At 33.0% G+C, this 20,284-nt stretch overlaps 1 protein-coding gene across 1 annotated transcript; it reads left to right on the top strand.

Annotated features, from left to right (window-relative positions):
- The first annotated feature begins 14,810 nt into the window (after window positions 1-14,810).
- Window positions 14,811-18,260, top strand: LOC106422038 (probable WRKY transcription factor 14). Its single transcript, XM_013862861.3, has 3 exons — window positions 14,811-16,349; window positions 16,928-17,068; window positions 17,478-18,260. The coding sequence occupies exons 1-3, from the start codon at window positions 15,823-15,825 to the stop codon at window positions 18,019-18,021; spliced, it is 1,212 nt and encodes a 403-aa protein (XP_013718315.1). The 5' UTR covers window positions 14,811-15,822; the 3' UTR covers window positions 18,022-18,260.
- The last annotated feature ends 2,024 nt before the right edge of the window (window positions 18,261-20,284 follow it).

The raw sequence follows: 20,284 nt of genomic DNA, 5'->3' as shown, positions 1-20,284 counted from the left end.
CCATTGTTTTTATATATCGTATACAATTCTCTAATTACGTGCATATGTTCAATTTGTTTATATGATATCGACTATTCGTCATAAATCAATGGTTTAAGACCCCAAAAAAGTAATTTACTTAGTGAATATAATATATTAAATATTACAAATACATCATTTAGTTAATTAAATAATCAAAAACCGTAAATTCATATCCGTGCTTCAGGATCTAGTAAAACATTAACGTTGGCAAACAAAACGCTAACGTTACGCTTATAATTGAAAAGTCCACTTGTTATATAGCTTTTGTTGTCTTAATGTATTTACCATACAACACAGAAAATTAGAAAAACTAAAAATGGTATTGGCCTCTCGAATTTTATTATAAGGTTCTTCAACATAATAACAGCCACTTGTCTATGTATTATGAGTAAGGTTTTTCAGTTGTCAACTTTTGTTTCTTCCAAAAGTTCACTTGCACGATATATAAATGATGAACAAATCAACAGAGAATAAAACAAATCAAAGAAATACAAAATTTATATATGTGTTGAGAGAAAAATATACATAATGTACAATCAGTCTAAATCCATTTACTAACCGAGCAGTAAACGAAAATGAATATCAAGTGTTCATTATTATTAAGTTCAACAGCAAGCAAAGTATTTGGGAATCTCTTAATAAGAAATATTATTGTAATTTTGTGTTGAAGACAACTATATGGTTGGAACAAATAGACAAAGACTATTGTACTATCAAGTGAGTATGTATGAAACAAACAAAAATTATTTATATTGTATACGGAAATATTTGAAAACTATTCAAATAGAAAACATCAATAATATCCGGATTGTCTACAATTCATGTTGGTTAAGTGTCATTTTAATTTCAGTTGAACCGAAACATAAGCAATCAAATTATTTCGGGTTTTAATATTATAACTAGCTTTTGATCCGCGCGTCCGCGCGGATGTATTTTTCAAAAGAATTATAATTTATATCAATATATGATAATATAGATACATAAATTTTACCATATTACTTTTTGTTTTATATAACATGTGGATATATAACATTTTTATTGTAATTGGATCATCCATATATTATATTTTCTTTTTCTTTGAAAACATCTTATGTGTGTTTACAAATCTTCTAAATTCGTATCTTTGTATCAATAACCACACAAGACATTTTTCTTACAGCAAATTTATTATTGTTTGTAAAAAATAATTTGCAAATTTTTTATTTCTAATTACTTTTTATACAAGAAAATCATCAAAACGTGAAAAAGATATAAAACATATTTATGTGAATAATATAAATGGAGAATAAATAAATAAATATATATATATATATAAACTATTAAAACACAATATAGGAACTCTTATTAAAAAAAAGATCGATCTGTATGAAATCAATTTATAGGCCAAGATTGGGTTTATATGTTGTTGGGTTAACGCTAAATAAAATGTCATGAATAAGTAATGAATGGTCCATTTAGAACCCTAAAAAGATCATAACCTTTTTGATATGATGATTACGTAAAAATAGGAAAAAAAGTTGGGATATTGTTTTTTTTCGAAGAAACAAATATTTAGCTATGATCTTCTGCGGTTAATAGTGATTGCATGGAATTAAGAATCATTTTTTGAATCGCAGTGAGTTGTCAAAGGAATATAGCATATTTACTTTATATTTTGTACAAAAAATAATCGAAAATACGCCAAACAATAAATTTGCTAAACCATAAATTAGGTAAACCATAAATTAGGAAAATAGCATATTTAGTTTCGATTTTGTACACAGAAAAAATGAAAATTCACAAAACCATTAATTTGTTAAACCATAAATTAGCTAAACCAAACCTTGATTATATCTATATACAAAATGTTGGTATGCATAATCTAAACAAATATAGACAGAATATAAATTGGCTAAAATATAAAACCATAAACTTAATATCGATTAGATTATGGTTAAGAAATTGTGATGAATCGTTTGGTTTGGTTTGTAATGGGTTAGCTAATCGAAAAAACTATTACAAACCATAGCTTTAGTGGAGTATTTGATTGGAATAATATAAGGTATGTGCTAGTTGGTCAACTATTAAATCTTGAGTATTGGTTTCGAATAGTACTATAAGATACGTGTTGGTCTAATTTAATTAATAAGATTGTGTACAGAACGGGATGGGTTAACGTTTATTTGGTATAAAAATGAATGGGTTAAGGAAAGTGTAAAACTATTGTGTTTTGATTAGTTGCATTTCCTTTTAATTATTTAAGAAAACTCAAGGTTAAGTACTATTAGTACTCATGTTTTAATAGTTTAGATGCATTAAAATCCTAAATTAGCATAATATACACATACAGAATTAGGAAAATTTAGGTAAGTGCAATTTTATTTGTTTCAATAGAAAATAAATAAATAAATAAATATAAAAGTATTATCACCAAACTGGTGTATCAATCGAATATGTATGCTTGCTACACATTTCTTCAGAAGTTATATATGGGAACTTAAATTAAATATATTAATTCTTCAGAAGTTATATATGGGAACTTAAATTAAATACAATATAAAACTTCGGCACCAAGGAAAAACTTTCCCAATTTTTTTGTGGTAGTTATGGAAAACTTCTATTGAATTTTATTAATGTATCACGTTAATAATGAGGATTCTTGGTAGTTAATGCTAATTAATGTATCACGTTAACCTAACTATCAATCTAGGCAGTGCCGGTCCGGACTGTACTCGCGCCTAAAACGGAATTAAAAAAGGATGTCCTTAAATTTTACTAAAAATTTTATATAACAAAATATACCAAATAATATGAATATATAAGTTGTTATCAAATATATATATTAAATCGCTTATAAAATATAGTTAAACTTTGGTTACTTTTATAAAAAGTTAAAACTTAAAATTTTTATTTAAGCAGAAATAACTTTAATCGAAATTATCAAACGACAAACATTTTTTTAATCTCCAGCATCTTTACAGACTCTGTAATTGTATTTGACAACATTTTATAATTCTAGTTATATGTTCTAATAGCATTTTTATCCCCAAAAATAATTTATAAAATACAGCTCAACATATAATAAAATCACGTTAGTATCAATTATTTCTTATCAAATTTTCTTGAGTGCTATAACAATTTTATGTTTGTTTGATTCAAAGTTTCTGAAAAAATACAAGAACTTATAAAAAAGAAGAAAGAATTATATGGGAGATGCAACTATTCTGGTAAGCAACTGGTAATTGAGAAATACATGTAAGAAATAAAGACAACAAGAAGATAAAATTTGTTCTGTTAATAAAGCAAAGAAAGAAGTTGTTTGATAAAAAAATTTATCTAATAATGTATCAGTAAATACAAAATGCATAATAAAGGAAACTGGGTTCTCAAAGTTATCGAGATCCTCCGTATCTTTCAATGAATCAATTTTGATTTATTGTCATAAAATGAAAAGTTATTATAAAAAAGGAAAAAAAAGTAAGTTGTTAACGTCGAAGTTCGAACCCCAAGACCGCATGTCAAATGATCAATAACCCAAACCAATAGACTAAAGAAAGATATTTGTATATTGGCGCCCCTAAAGTTTTCATAATCTTCGGCGCCTAAAGCCTTTGCTTTATGGGCTTTAGCCTAGGACCGGGCCTGAATCTAGGTTGCATGGAAACGGAAACGGAAACGGATACGTGGAAACAAAACGTGGAAACATGATTTTTGATTTTTTTTGCTTTGGAAACGTTTTAGAAACATCTATAAATATATATATATATAACTGATTAATATTTGCATTCATTTTTATTATGTTTAGTATATCTTAGAATACAAATAAACAAATTGCCATTCTATTTAATCATGAAAATAAAATAAGTATTATTAAACATCAAAATCATATAAAAATTTCAAAATAACAAAAACCCAGTTTTAAATATTAAATAGTTTTACTACAATAAAAATCATAACAGCAAGTCATAACCAATTGGAAAGTTCTAGCGTTTCCAGAACAGAAACGCGAGTTTCCAAAATAGAAACGCAAGTTTCCACTAAGTTTCCAAACTGGAATTTTTAAGAAACGAGTTTCCACTGCGTTTCCGCGAGTTTCCGAGAGATTCTGATTCCAAAACGTTTCCGAAACGTGAAACGAACATTCAACTGAGTTTCCATGCAACATAGCTATCAATCCTATACTAAAAATTGTAAACCCAAATCGAACGGATCCAAGATAAATTCAAAATAGATTTTGGTCCACAATTATAATTACAATGGTCTCGGCCCAACATATTGATCATGATATAAATAAAACATAATTGTATAGATATAAATAAAATCGTACACATATAAATATTTAATTTGTCAACACTATATGTTTGAAATTTTAATTATATAAACTCACCATGCGCAGGACGCAGGTCTTATCCTAGTACTAAGCATATAATCAAATAAGTAATCGTTTAAAACATCTATAAATACTGTTCTAAAGTTCGGTCAAGTCGGACGTATAAACGCTGACCAGGCGCTGAACGGTCGCTGACTGTACCGTTTTTACCTGAACGGTTAGATTATACGGTCTGTTCATAAACCGGCTGAGTCCACAATAATTTCTTTAATTATGAGATGCACATATTGTCTAATGCTTAATTAAATATGAAAGTGAAGCTAAAGATAACGACAACGTTCGTGTGCTTCATTTATAAAGCATTTCTTAAGCTTTATTTTGATTTTTTATACGGAAAAGATATGAGACATGTGTCACATCTTTATGAATTCTAACACCAAATCAGCCAAAATATCTATAAATGAGCAAAATTTCTTTAATATACAACCAAATTAGAACTACAAATTTGCTTAACTGGTGTTTATACAATAGTTTTTACCCTTATATCATATATAATCAGCATATATTAAAAAAAATTAAAAAAAATATTCACCGTATATACCCTGCATAAACGTCCGACGGTAGTCAAGCGTCCGACTAGCGTTCAGCGTATTTTAGAACACTATCTATAATCAAGTATGCTAACCTACATTTTAAGAAATATTTTTCTCTCCAAATCAATTAGTAGCTTTACACTTTACAGTACACCGACATAATTGAAGCGATCCTTGATGCTAAGAGTGTGTCTGTTTTTAGCAATGAACTTGGCGAGTACTTAAAGGCCATGGATGGCCAGAATGCACGTAAAGTTTGATATTTATGCACACGTGTAGAATCAACATGCTACAAAGGCTGATCTTAAGGCTAATCTTTATCAGTTACAAAGATAACGAACGACTGTACAAACAATCTCAAGGTGGGTGATTATTACCAAATAATAGAAAGCTTTTGTATAGGCAAGACATCAGTCCTGCTCCTGCATGACATTACGTGAACCTTCGACCAAAAAAACACATTACGTGAACCTTTTCGAATATATCTCCTTGAAAACTAGCTCCACAGTCGCTAGTTCTTGCTTTCTGCACAAATTTATCAAGACTTGACTAAATCACTATTACTTTTTTTTTTTTGAGGAAAGGGCTTTTAAATCACTATTACTTAACTTCATATATAATTTAGTTTAGTTGAATCGTGTAACGTTACGTGTAAATTAGTGGATCACACAGCGTCAAATCCTTATTTTATTTTGTTGATTTATTGAGCTAAGATTCTAGTCTCTAGAAGTTCTTGAACTTGGCCTTGCATAATAAATGAATAATCACTTTCACCCTGGCGCAGCTCAAGATATGTATATGGAAATACTAAATTTATCGTTTAAACATTCTCTTCTCTGTTTTTAAATTTAAAAACCTTGCTCACAAATGTCTGAATACGTCATGGAGCATTTTCACTAGGCCCGACGTAAGTCAAACATGTTTACCCTCTTCAGATTTTTATTTGTTTCCGACAAACTTTGTGATGTTAAAACATCACACCAGCAAGTGTTTCTAAACTACCATTTGTTTGTTCCCTAGTAGTATGAGTTTTACTATCCAGTAAACGAATCAACATACATATATTTCGTAGCCAAATTATATGATAAACCTAATTTTGTAACCACGCTTCGCGTCTGTAGTCGGATGGTCAAGGCGTTCCGTGGATCTCCAAGGGACTCGAATTCGAATCCGCACCACACTAGATTTCTACGGCGCGTGGGCACTGGAGCTTTCACATTCTCTTTCCGGAGAATGGTTTACCATTTTTTTATATATATGTTTTGTACGTGGATTAATGTATTATAAAACTATTGCTGGAGTTGTGATGCACGAACGTGGGTAAGAGTGTTCATCATGAAGTCGACCAAATATTCACATCCTAACGACACTTTATTATCTAATCCAAGAGATATTATAGATATGCTTCGTCTAAGTTAAATATACTTTCTAGCCATTTATTTGTTCTTGTGTCAAGCTGTCCATAACTATACTTTATATACTAGGTGGCTACACCCCGCGCGGCGGGGGTTGGTGTGTTCTTTATCATCAATAATAGTGAGTGCGATCTTTTGGATGTTATTGTTTTAGTATCACCTTGTCTATTTTGTTTGTCTATTTTGTTTGTCTATTTAGTCTCGTATTAAGATTACCTCCATTAACTGTCAATTTTATTTGTAAAATTATAACTATTTATTTTTTCTTTTCGTTAATCCTTTCTTATCTGATATCATGGATTTTCATAATTGACGCCCCTCTCAAATGGAAGGTGTTGACTGTTGTCATTGTTAATTGTACATTTGTAATCAACCACTTGGTTACAACTATCAATTGTCTTCAACGTGTAGGTGGTTTCTATTGCTCTTGTTGTTGAACGTCATCTTCATGTTTGTTATTTATGCTTTCGCCTCCGTTCTATTGTGACTTTACGTGTAGGAAGACCATATTATATAACTTGTATTTTGTATGTTTTCCAGTATTTGTGATTCAGTGGGTTAAGTGACTGCTAGAAAAACATTATCGAGATAGTTTAATATCAATTGATTAGTAGTCTATCCTACCTGTCACTATGCTTGTGTTTTCCAGCATATTTTGCCAGTTGTTTGATCTTAACACATACATGGTCTCAAACATCTCGAAAAAATAAATATGCCTTTCATACTCACAATTTATGGAACCAACTCTGGCCAATAGTAATGCGAGAAGGTTCAATCCGAACTTCCTAAACAAAAAACCTTATTTCCAAATCCAACATATAGCACATGATTCAGTTACTATGTTGAATAATTGAAAGAAGTAACATGTAAACATATTGTACTTTTATATTTGTTTGGTGATGGATATGACTCGAGTAAAGAGTTCATGTTGTTATCAAAAGCAACAACCTGTTAAGAACAATAGATTATGATCAATGGCTTGTAGCTTTATTATTAGTAGATCACAAAGTGTCAATCAAGGAGACTGGAACCAGCATCAGAAAGTGCAACATATTTGTTCGCATCCTCTACTATGAATAAAGTCAAGAAAGTCATCGGAATGTTTGTTTTTTACCTCGACATATATAATATAACCATAAGCTGGAAAGAAAAGAATACACGTTAAGAGAGAAGAAAAAAGACTAAATATATCAAGCAAGATTCAATATTGTATAATACCTTTGATATAAACCTAAATCATCAGTCTGAAATTCATTAGTCTTGGCAAAGATGACACCCTAACCAAGGAAGAAAAAATAAGGTCAGACTAAATCGTCATCAGGAAAAAGTATCATCAAACTGGAGAAAGATACAAACTGATATGATTAAAACATAATAATCTGAAACTGAAAATGACAAAGTAAACCCACACAAAATTTAAACACAATACGATGAAAAAATAAGAAACCTAATAGAGAACCTTAAAAGCAACCAATAAAACTGAAAAAAAACAGAGTCCAAAACTGAAAAAAAAACAGAGAAATAGAATTATGTGTACCTTATACAACGCATGACATTGCATCTACAGTCTGTGTTTTTTTTGGTCAACAATCTCCAGCGTTCACTTAAATAGATAAATCTCATTCAAAAGCATTTTGGACATCATAAAATTACGGTACCAAATTCCTAATATCAAAAGGAAAGAATTAAACATACGAAAGGTTTTGTTGAATGTTGACATTTGTATTACGTGAAAATTTTATTTGGTTATGACGATAACGTTACGCTGAGACCCCACCATTCAAAAATCGCTATCGAAGATCTGAAGGTTCTCCATTGATCCACATCTTGTGTTCCTCCTCACTTGCTATCTTTGCTGAAAATTTTCCCGAGCTATACAAATATACAATTGAGTAAACAAAAATCTTAAAATTAGATTATTGGCTTTAAAATATGAGTCGGTGAGTATGATCCAGAGATAGCTTGAAAAATCTAGGAGTTTGGATATGAGAAGCTAAACTGAAATACACTAACAAAAGAAGGAAGAAAGTAATGGTGGCAATAAACTCAACGATGTGCATCAACGATTTTCTTTGAACTCTCTATCTTTATTTATCAGTAACGTTTTTATATTGAAACACAATTGATCTGAACTAATATGAATGTATCTTACAGAAGTATTTGGTTTTCCTCGAACAATCTGAAACGTGTTTACGATAAAGGTATGACAGTGTTCAATATCTCCTTTAACATTATCAAGCATTCTCCCAGATGCATCACTTGGATCAATCTTTGATTCTCTGTCTATAACCGTGAAGACGGATGTGTGAATGTTAGTGGTATTGCGTACATGATGCAGCTGCATTGGTAGCTTTGCTGTAATTAGGAGACAATGAAATCAAATGAGAAATAGCTGCAGCTGCTATGGTGAAGGCAAAGAAAATCTTTTAAAAAAATAAACAAAACAGATTATCCTTTAGAAGGGTTAAGACAAGAACCGTTTAAATTTTCTAAAATTTGTTTTGGTGTGTTACCTTGAAAATCATATTGGAGTGTTGTTTTTCCATTATCCTTGCACCTGCATATAAACTGTCGGTGTAAGAAGCGAAGAGGATGAAGAAATAATCTAAGAAAGCGATACCGCGATACCCCTAACGATTCATTTTTCCATCAGATTTATTCTTATCTACTTTTATCACTTTCACCTCTGCGCAAAATAAAGCAAGCGTTCTTATGCTCCCGACCGCCTCGTTGGCTACTTGGCTTGATATACACTCCAATTTCCACGTGAACCCCTTTCTCATCAGCTGCAGAAGTTTACATCCGACAATATAGAGAAATATCGTTTGTGCTGGGTAGACCACCATTGAAACTACATCGAGAAGAATCGAGATCGATTGCCTAAAATATTGTATCGGGTTTTAATTGGTCACATGATTTGACAAATGATTCTGTCACGGTAGAGATTAGAATCTCAGAAGTTGTTGGTAGATGTAACGGTGATGATCGGCTTCCTTTAATATAAAATAAGGGATACACTGAAGCGTCGATTGGATTGAGGAGAGATAGAGAAAGAAGAGGCCGATGAGTAGGAAAAAAATATATTAAAATGTCGGAAGGGGAATCGCAAGCGACGAAGGAAATGGTGAAGATGTCGATTAACCTTATCTTCTTATATGTCTGTATTAACAGACTGGGTCAGATACTAAGCCCAATAAAGTGAAAATCAATTAGCCCAATCTTTTTTCGAAGTCCATGCGTTACCATCTATTTTTACACAAACAGACACACAGCGCAACTCTGTAACTCAGACTTATCTAAGACAATGATGAAAAGAACCCTAACTCGTATTAAACGTAGACAATTTACAATATTAAAAAACTATAATTGTTGTTTTTTCATATAACGTGATGAACCTCATTTAAAAATGAAACTCATAATACACTTGTAGGCCCGTCCCACAGAGAAAACTTAAGAAGCAAAGGTTTCCGACCTTCATAAATATATATTAGTTTCGGCCATCAATGTACAAGGTATCCTCTAGTTTAGTGGTATAGATGTTGGTGTTTGTATCTCAATAACCAGGGTTCGAGCAACGTGTTTGACATTTTTTCACACTTTTTAAAGGTGAGATCCACCAAAACGCTGACGTGTCTGTTCATGAGGCAATTGCCTCATTATATTATAGATTAACCACATTTGCTTCAAAGAAAAAGAAACGAAATAAGATGTCAACATCCATGTTCCGTAACACTGGGACTGTAATATATACCAATGCTGTATTATGAGTTCCAGTGACTCTTACCTGCAAATTCATATAACGGGTCAAGAAATCTCAAACATTGTGCCAAAATAAAGTAGAGCTTCCTGACACAATAGAACAAAAACAAACAAATGAGCAAGAGCAGTGAACTCTGCTAGTTGCCTCCATCACCAACTTCTCAAATATTCCAACCACTTACCAGTTGGAATTTGTAACAAGAGCTCCTTTTATTTATGTTCAGTCTTAGGCCTGGGATTTCGGGTATTCGGTTCGGTTTCGGGTAGGACCCGATCGGGTATGGGTATTTCGGTTATTTAAAATATGTATCCAATAGGTACTTGGAAGACTTACGGTTCGGTTTCGGTTCGGTACCGACCGGTTTCGGGTCGGATCGGTTTTTCAATAAAAGTAATCATATTCGATCCGAACAATTTGGTTATTTAACGGTTCGGATAAAATAGTACCCGCAATCTAAACCGAAACAATTTGGTACCCGATATCACAATGCCAAACTAAACCTGATTTTCGAACCAAACTCATTAACTTAAATGTCAAAGAAAAAGTACTTGAAGAATTAAACAAGAACACAAACTTATAATGAAAAACAGAAAGTAGAACATAGTTTCAACCACCAAACCGAAAATGAAAAACAGAAAATAAAACATAGTTTCAACTTGCAACCATCAAACTGAAAATGAAAATGAGACAGTCACTCTCACTCGTCCATACAAATGAGACAGTCACTCTCACTCGTCCATACTCAACAGTCCGTTCCTTATTCCACATTGCATCCAGTTTCAAACTCTAGGGAAAAAGAAAGCAAAACATATAAGTGTTCTAAACTTCAAGCATCAAGATCTATTGTAAAGAGTTCAAAAGAAGTGAATCATACCTCTGAGAAGATCATCTTGTTGCTCCACATCTGAAAGCATCTGCTCTATTGTAACAATGCCCTTCTCATTTATGTGAATCTCGGATTTCAACCATTGTTCCGTGCACACCAACACCTCGACCATAAAGTGTGTCAAGCAGCTCCTATATGGGTCTAAGACTCTCCCACTAGTGCTAAATGCACTTTCTGATGCTACAGATGATGCTTGAACCGCAAGAATATCAGCAGCTATCTGAGACAGGATCGGGAACTTCACACTGTTTCTTCTCCACCATGATAAAACATCATACTCGGTTCCAAGTCCATTACCACCTTTTGTAACCTCTGCTTTCTCTCTCAAATACACTTCTAACTCATTACTAGAATCTTGTGTACCTGTTTCTTCGACAAGCTCCTCGTACAGATTATCCATTCTTTCATACCCGATCCCGTTGCCTATGATTTGACTCTGGAGAACTGCAGCAGCACCACTGCATTGCGACTGCGGCTGTGAAGAAGATCCTCCTTGAGACTGTGAACCACCTGATCCCCCACCACTTGTGCTGTATCCAACACTGTACTCATCATATAAGCGCTTCAAGATATCCATAATTGATTCAGAAAGCAGAGTATACTCGATGCTTTCTTTTCCATAGAGCTTCTCAAAGCAGAGGTTAGCAAAGTTCATCTTCTTCCTAGGGTCAAAAACAGAGGCAACAATCAAAAGCTTATTCATCTTACACTTCTTAGAGTTACTACTCTCAGGCTCAGATACTTCCGTAAATGGATCCCAATACTTCCTTAGCTTCCCCATCATCGTCAAAGCCTTCAACTGTAGTGTGTGATCAGCACCTGGTGCAGAGCTTATCTTGCAAATATTACTCGTGATGGTGACAATCTCATTGTAGATCTTGTGCGACGTAATCCCCTTTGTCGCCGAGAGCATCAAAGTTGAATTGTAAAAGATGATAAGAAAGTGTAGCAACCTCTCAGCTTCTTCCCAATCTCTTGTGGAAGCCGGTCCAATCCTCTTTTTCCCATTTTCAAGCTCCAAGAAGTAGTCATTGTACGGTTTGTCCTCAGCCTCCATCTTCTCGAAAGCTGCCCTGAATTTGATTGCTTGGTCTAGCATCAGATACGTCGAGTTCCATCTTGTCTTGACATCTAATGGAAGGCTTCCTCTGGTCATCTTTCCCGTATCAACCCGAAACTCGAATGACTTCTGTCTGTTGGTTGAAGACCTCACGTACTGAATACCATTTCGAATGGAATTGACGCTATCATCCACCTCATTTAACCCTTCCTTGACAATCAGATTAATAATATGTGTCGCACACCTAATGTGCAAGAACTCACCATTCAAAACCAGTGCATCTTCTCCTTGGTTGATAAATTCTTCCTTGAACTTCTTCATGGATGTTGTGTTAGCTGTGGCATTATCAACTGTGATGCAGAAGACTCTTTTAATATCTCACTCTGCTAAACAATCCACAAGAACTCTCGCAATTGTAGACCCTTTGTGATCATCCACATTCTTAAACCCTATGATCATCTTTCTCAGCTTCCAGTTTGAATCAACAAAGTGAGCAGTAATTACCATGTAACTAGCCGCAGTGTAAGGAGCAGTCCATATATCTGTTGTCAGAGAGAGTCTTTGCTTGTTCTGTCCAAGAACTTTCTTCATTTCTGCTTTCCTCTTCATATAAATTGCCGCAATCTCCGTTGTACATGTCTTCCTACAAACAGGCGGCTGTAGCTGCACTTTGTTGCAGAAGTGTTTCCACGCCAAGCTTTCCACAAAGTTAAACGGTAACTCTGCTAAGACTATCATCTCATTGGTAGCATCTTTGAACACTCTGTCATCCACCTTACCAACACTCATGTTGCCTTCTGCATCTGTAGCTAACCGGGACTGGGTTTTTGACTTATTTGCAGCCTTCCAAGCCATGAATGACCTACAGTTAGTGAGATGCTTCCTCAGATTGGTGGTCCCTGACTTGGTTGGACAACTCATCTCTTTACTACAATAGCGGCATTTACATCTGTCGTAGTTGTTTGGTAGCCTGCTGAGATGCTCCCAAACATCAGACCTCGTCCTTTTTCTTGACCCTTCACCAGAACCTCCAGCTTTATCTCTCGAACCCGGTGTTTGTACTTCTTCATCTGCAGATAGTTCTTCATCTGTTAATACATGATTCATTTCAGCTTGTTGATCGGTAGGAGAAGAACCCATCTGCATACACATACGTAAGTAAACAATTAACAATCGCAAAAAGGAATCAAACAATCACAAAAGAAATCATAATCAATATAATGCAAAAAAGGAATCAAACAATCAAAAAAGAAACCGTTGCTTACCTCCGACTGGATTATCGAAGATGCAGACGGTGGAGAGAAAAGACGATCGTTGCTTGCTAATGGATCCAGCTTTGAAGCTTTCTAATAAAACCGGTTGCTTTATTTGTAGAGAGAAGAGACCTTTACGATTTTCGAATGCTATAAGAAAACGAATCGAAAAGGGAGAAAGTAGGGTTCGTAATTTCATATTTTTGGGAAATTGGGGATTGTATCGAGGCTGGTAATCACGCCTAACTGCTATGTCGTGTTATTAAAGTCGGGTTAAATTGGGTATCCGTTTTGGCCGGATAAAAACCCGAACCGACCCGCAACCCATGGATTTTTATAATATTATCCATTGGTTAAATTAGACTATACCGTAACCGATCCGAACTGGTCAAAATCGGATCGGTTTCGGTTCGGGTATTCGGTTATGGATAAAAATCCCAGGCCTATTCAGTCTACCTCTGTCCATTTCTGTTCTACAAAATAGTAGAATTTTGGTTAATATTGTCCAGTGATTTTTCCTCTGACCCACTAATAATTATGTGAGCACCTTTTAACAGTTTGTTTATTTTATTTTTTGTTGTTAATGAAGTGCAATATTAGTAAAAAATCAATACATATCTCGGTTACTGATTTCAGCAAAAATAAATGTTAGCCATAACGTTTTCGTGGTAGATTCTGATTGGCTAGCAATGAAACGTATTCCGAAATTTGCGGCCGCATTTCTTACTCGTCACAACTCTTTTTGCAAGTATACCATTCATCTCCTACCAAAAAAAAAAAGTATACCATTCATCCATTTTGGCAAATATTACTTAACTTTATTTCATCACAACAATGCGTATGATGTCAGTTATACTGACTGCTGCTCTTCTTGCGTGAGTATCAAAACTGATAATCAAATTCAGGAGTGATCTTGTCATGAAATCATGCCATGATAATAAGACATAACTTTCAAAATCCCTTGTTATTGGTATGAATTTTTTTTAAATCTATTAAAATCTCTCGTTATTCAAAAGTTTAATTATTATTAATTATCTAATTATAGCTAAATGCAGTGTTCGGGATATGAATTCTCTCTATTTTTACTCATAAGACATAACTTTCAAATCATATGTATCCATGAGATTTATAAAATCTACGTGAAAAAAGTCTAAAAAACAAAATAATCATTTTTGCCAAATATCTTTTGCACTTTTAACCAGACTATATGTCCAAAATTATATAATTCATTACATTTAATATAATTATCTTTTTAATGTATAATTATATTTTATTTTTTCATTAAATATTTTTTTTTAAAATTTATACTTTTCGAATTGGAACTTTTTATAAAAAATTTCGAAATATTTTTTTTCAAAACATTTTCTCGAAAAATGTTTTTTCGATTTTTTCTTTCAAAAACTTTTTTGAAAAAAAATTATTTTGAAATTCGAAATTCTTTTTGAAAGTACTTTTAAAAATTTTACTTTGAATTTGAAGTATTTATTTATTTATTTTTAAATCCTAAACAATATATTTTAAATATAGTTTACAAAATGAATGATAGAAAATAAATAATATGAATTCATGAAGTAGAAATTTAGAAAAGTTATAATCAATTTTTTAAGTTAGTGTATATATATTTTTTTGATCCACATGACTTTTAAAATCTATCAACTTTTATAATTTACAAACTCTACACAAATTTATCTCCCAATAACCCCCTAAATCATCATCTAAACTAGAATATGCGTCTCTTACTTTGTTCATATTCCATTAGTAATTACTTAAAGATTAACATAATTTGACAGGAAATTCAAAAAATGGCGTTCTTCTATATATTCTCTCAAAAATAATTTAACAATATGAATCTTTTTTTTTTGTCAGCCAATATTAATCTTTTTTATTCTTCTTGCGAGTGGAAAAGGGTATTTGTTTATATCCAACAGCTTGTAATCCACCGAAATGTTTGCAACGAATAATCAAGAACCAATATTACATTTAAAAAAAGAAGAAAATAATAACCAATATTATATTAGAACTTCACAAACTCAAGTAAACTCAGAAAAATAATTTAAACTAAAAAGTACAATGACTTGGCCGTCGATCCGTTTATCTATATGATTAATAAATAGATTATCTCAGTTACTTTAACTTATATTTCCGCCCATACTTAAAATATTGATATCTCTTAATATTATAATTTCTATGAAATCTCTTTCTCTCTCTCACCAACATGTAGAAAGGCAAGAAGATATTCATCTCATCAGGAAAAAGTCAGCGTCTCTCTCTTCATCATCAACCTTCCTTCTTCTTCTTCTTCTTCTTCATCTTCTCAATATCTTCTGAAGACAATCACAACTTATTTCAAGAAAATACTCACAAACACGATGCTAGTATCATAGTCTCTTCTTCCCATTCATTATGATTATATTTTTTTATTTTGATCAGATTCTTTCGTGTAGCTGTATATAATATACACCAAGGCACACTCATATATCATCATACATATATAGATTATGTGCAGCGTCTTTTAGCTTCTTGAGATGGACAATTTTCAAGGGGACTTGACTGACGTCGTGCGAGGTATCGGAGGCCACATGTTGTCGCCGGAAATTTCTTCTTCTCCCAACATCTTGCCTCTTCCACAACCATCGCCGTCAGATCTTCACATGAATCCCTTTGGAGATCCATTCGTGAGCATGACCGATCCTCTTCTCCAAGAACTCAACGCCGTCACAAACTCTAGCCATTTCTCCACCGCCGGATATAACGCCAACAACAACAACGGTTTCTTAGTTCCTAAGGTAGTACTGGAAGATGATCAAATAAAGAGTCAATGCAGTATTTTCCCAAGAATCCGGATCTCGCATAGTAACATCATCCACGAGTCCTCTCCGTGTAATTCTCCGGCCATGTCGGCTCACGTTGTGGCCGCCGCAGCCGCCGCCTCGCCTAGAGGGATCATCAACGCCAATACAAACAGTCCTAGAAACTGTCTATTGGTCGATGGTAACACGTTCTCGTCTCAGATTCAGATTTCTTCCCCTCGGAATATAGGCCTTAAGAGAAGGTATAATATTTTTTTTTTCCATCATATGATTCATTAAATGCTCACACGATATACAATTATCATATGTATAACAGTATTAATTTTTTATTCAACAACTTACATCATTTTCATAATAACATAGAAAGTAAAGCCAATTAGGGTTTTAAGACCCCTGGTAGATGTAGGTTGATAGGAAACTATCCATTACTATTGTCATTTGAAAAATCATGCATATTGTAATAATGGAATGAGGCATGGTTACCTAGTGTGTATGTGTATATGTGCGCTTTTCATTATTAAGTTTTCTCGTTTGTTTTGTTTTGTCTTTTCATATTCATGAACTTATGTGCATATATACACAGAATACATATATGTCTTTATATCCATGAGAGGAAGGAGGGTTGAGATTGAAGACACATGCAGGAGAATCTATGAACTGTCACAATTAAAAAACATACAACTGTTGCATCATATCTCAAACACAACTGATAATAATAATGTCCACTACCAAACTAAGCTTTCACAACTTACATATATACACGCCTGTTTATAAGTAGACCAAAAACCACACGTGTGTAAGTATTCATATATACGTGCAGGAAGAGTCAGGCAAAGAAGGTGGTGTGTATACCGGCGCCGGCTGCCATGAACAGCCGATCAAGTGGAGAAGTGGTTCCGTCTGATCTATGGGCCTGGCGTAAGTACGGTCAGAAACCCATCAAAGGCTCTCCTTTTCCAAGGTATTACACAAACTCATACCACACCAGTATCCATCATTAAACAAAGATCGAAAAATAAGCTTTCTTTCACCACTACAGTCTTCTTGAGTCAAGTTGTTACAAAGATTCGAATATTTTTACATCATCCCTCTTGATTGTTGTGACATTTTGTGCATATATCCACCCGTGAAATTAACAATTGTTTTACAAATCATGTGAAATTAAGATAACAATTCAGTCATCAGAATTTAGCACAACAAGAAAAAGAGTTTTTGAAATCATTGTCTTACGATAATATGAGGAATAAACTTCACTCAGTAGTGTTTTGGCATTTTACCGATATAAACCATTATATTAATGATGTAATCATAAGGATTAATATGGCTAATCTTGATGATTACTTAATTATATATGCTTGTTTTTTTCTCAGGGGTTACTATAGATGCAGCAGCTCAAAAGGTTGTTCAGCAAGAAAACAAGTCGAAAGAAGCCGAGCCGATCCAAGCATGTTGGTTATTACATATACTTCCGAACATAACCATCCCTGGCCCATTCAACGCAACGCTCTCGCCGGTTCCACACGCTCCTGCTCCTCTAACCCCAATTCTTCCAAATCTTCAACCGCAACCGCTTCACTCAATGACCCTCAAAACAACACTCACTTGCCTTCCTCGGCGTCTCCTCCTCTATCCTTTGCCGTTAAGAATGAACAAAGAGAAGAAGACATGGAGTTGGAAAACGTAGAAGACGATGACGATAATAAGATTGCTCCATATAGACCGGAGATTCATGATCAGCATCAGCCAGATGATTTCTTTGCAGATCTTGAAGAGCTAGAACTAGAAGGAGATTCTCTAAGCATGTTGCTTTCTCAAGGATGTGCCGGCGACCTGAACAATGAAACGATAGCGTCCGACGGGATCAGTGATTTCTTTGGTTGGACTGTGGGAAATAATAATAAAGACGATCAGTGAGTCAAAGTCGTTATAGATAGTGTTAGTTAATTACTTGACATCTCTTATATATTAAAGTAGAATCATTGTAATAAATGCGTTCACTCTAAACTGGACACACATGTAACGTGTAGAAGCATTGTAATAAATGTGTTCACACTAAAATGAACATATGTCACATGTAGAGAGTTTGTCAACCAAACTCTACATAAATATGTTCACACTATGTACTTTACGTTTTTCTAATATAAAACTCACATGCATGGTTTTTCTTTACGTTATTTTTACTGTTTAAAAATAGAGCTGGACAAATTATTCATAAATTTTGATTCGATTCGTTATTCGTTTTGATTCGAACCGAAAAATCCGTAACTCTACGAAGCAAATCAAATACTAAAATGCAATATCCGTAAAAAAAAAGCAAATCACAAATATCAATATTTATAGAAACGTATATCCAATTTGATTCGTTATATGCACATTGACTTGAGCACCTTATAACTAAGTATTTAGCACAACTGAAATATCTAATTTTTTAGAAGTTAAAATATTAATTTTTTTAATGCTTCTTTCACTATCGACCAAATTGTAGTAAAATGATTTGTCTTGATAATTTTTTTTTTTTTTTACCTATTATCCGTTTAGAAACTATAATATGAAACCATTGATTCGACATCACGACTATCTAAGATTCATAACATGAAAACAAACAAATAATAATAATTTTTGATTATCACATGGAAAAAAATAAAAAACATCAAACATTTTAACCGAACAAACCAAATAAATATTGATTTAAAATGATAGTTATATTTTAGGAGATTAAAAACTAAAAAACAACGTAAAACCGAACAGATATTCAGATTAAACAGATTAATGTCTTCTTATTAAAAAATAACGAAACTAATAATCATATTCTGCGCAAAGCCCAGATTATTATCTAGTAAAATATTATTTAAGATTAAGTTGAGCTTGTGAAAATGACCACTATAGCCTAGTGGTGGGTCAATGAGCTGGTTACTTGACCGATCGTTAAAGGTATTATCGTCATTTGCTATATAACATTCTTTTTTCTCCGGCGGATCCGTTGTAAGTTAAAAAATGCCGTTTTCTGTGTGTTTTCTTTGTTCGGTAAAGACAATTAGATTACATAAAGAAACAAATTTCGAAACTATTAATTGTACGTTATATTTTGCTCTGTATGCATTGATGAAGCATTTGTTAGTAAACAAACAAAACATAGTTTTTATCAGAAAAAAAAAGACAAACAAAACATAGCTTAGAATCATTATTGTCTTGTATAAACATCAAATATTAATCTTGTTTCTACAAAAAATAAATTGTTCCCGATTGCATAGCTTAGAACGATTTTTTCTTCTTCTTACAGCGTTAGTACTGTGAATTAAGACCTAGTTAAACGAATTGTATTGCTATACGAGACTGATAATGTGTTATAGATGTCTATGTGATCAAGTTTTGCTGCGGGTCTGGGAGCAGGAAAAGTGGGGCGAAAGAGTATATATTAGGTCGATGGGACACAAAGTGAATAAGTTCGTTCACCCAATGCATCCAATAACTTAAGTTACGTATATAAATTACTAACATGACTGATCTCTTAGAAAAACATGACTGATCTTTAAAAATAATTTATAATTTTAAATAAAAATTTCATGGTACCCCCATTATGTTATGAATTTTGATTAGTATATAATTTTTTTTTTTTTGATCAAATTGATTAGTATATAATTATTTGTTGGATCTATATGCATATATAATGTCAGAATAGTTTCTCAATCAGACCATGCATGTGGGCGATCTTAGAAGGTAGGGAGAAAAGCCCTAGTTTCACGGCTTTCTTAACGGGGAATTTTAATTTAAGTGATATTATATTCCGAAAAAGGAAAACAGCTACATATATATATAATGTTGTCTTTATTTCATCGTTGTTTCTAACGTTTATTCATATACTTTGGGAGACTGTTTCAACCCTTTCTTTTGCAAGTTGAAAACAACGGTTAATAGCATGTCGCAAAAAAATAATTGAACATTTGTATTTAAGTGTTACTATATACTACTTGATTTTCTTTAATCTAAAATCAGCTTCTATATATTTTTTTTAAAACCATTCCACCGTTCTTCTGAAACCATTAAATATAATAAAAATATTGAGAAGAAAATGCTCGTCAGTTTACATTTTACATTTTACATTTTACATGTCTTAATGGTATATTATTTCTCTTTCAGCAATTTACATTCCCCCACTAGCATGCATTGTACATTTTAT

The sequence above is a fragment of the Brassica napus genome, chromosome C7, assembly GCF_020379485.1.
Source record: "Brassica napus cultivar Da-Ae chromosome C7, Da-Ae, whole genome shotgun sequence".
NCBI classification, from domain to species: domain Eukaryota; kingdom Viridiplantae; phylum Streptophyta; class Magnoliopsida; order Brassicales; family Brassicaceae; genus Brassica; species Brassica napus.
This window is presented reverse-complemented; position numbering and strand designations above follow the sequence as displayed.

What these genes read in the sequence shown, in the direction of transcription:
- LOC106422038 (XM_013862861.3), top strand. Translation starts at nt 15,823, where the DNA reads ATGGACAATTTTCAAGGGGACTTGACTGACGTCGTGCGAGGTATCGGA. An exon ending in AATATAGGCCTTAAGAGAAG is followed by an intron (nt 16,350 to 16,927) that starts GTATAATATTTT and finishes ATATACGTGCAG; the next exon opens with GAAGAGTCAGGCAAAGAAGG. An exon ending in AAAGGCTCTCCTTTTCCAAG is followed by an intron (nt 17,069 to 17,477) that starts GTATTACACAAA and finishes TTTTTTTCTCAG; the next exon opens with GGGTTACTATAGATGCAGCA.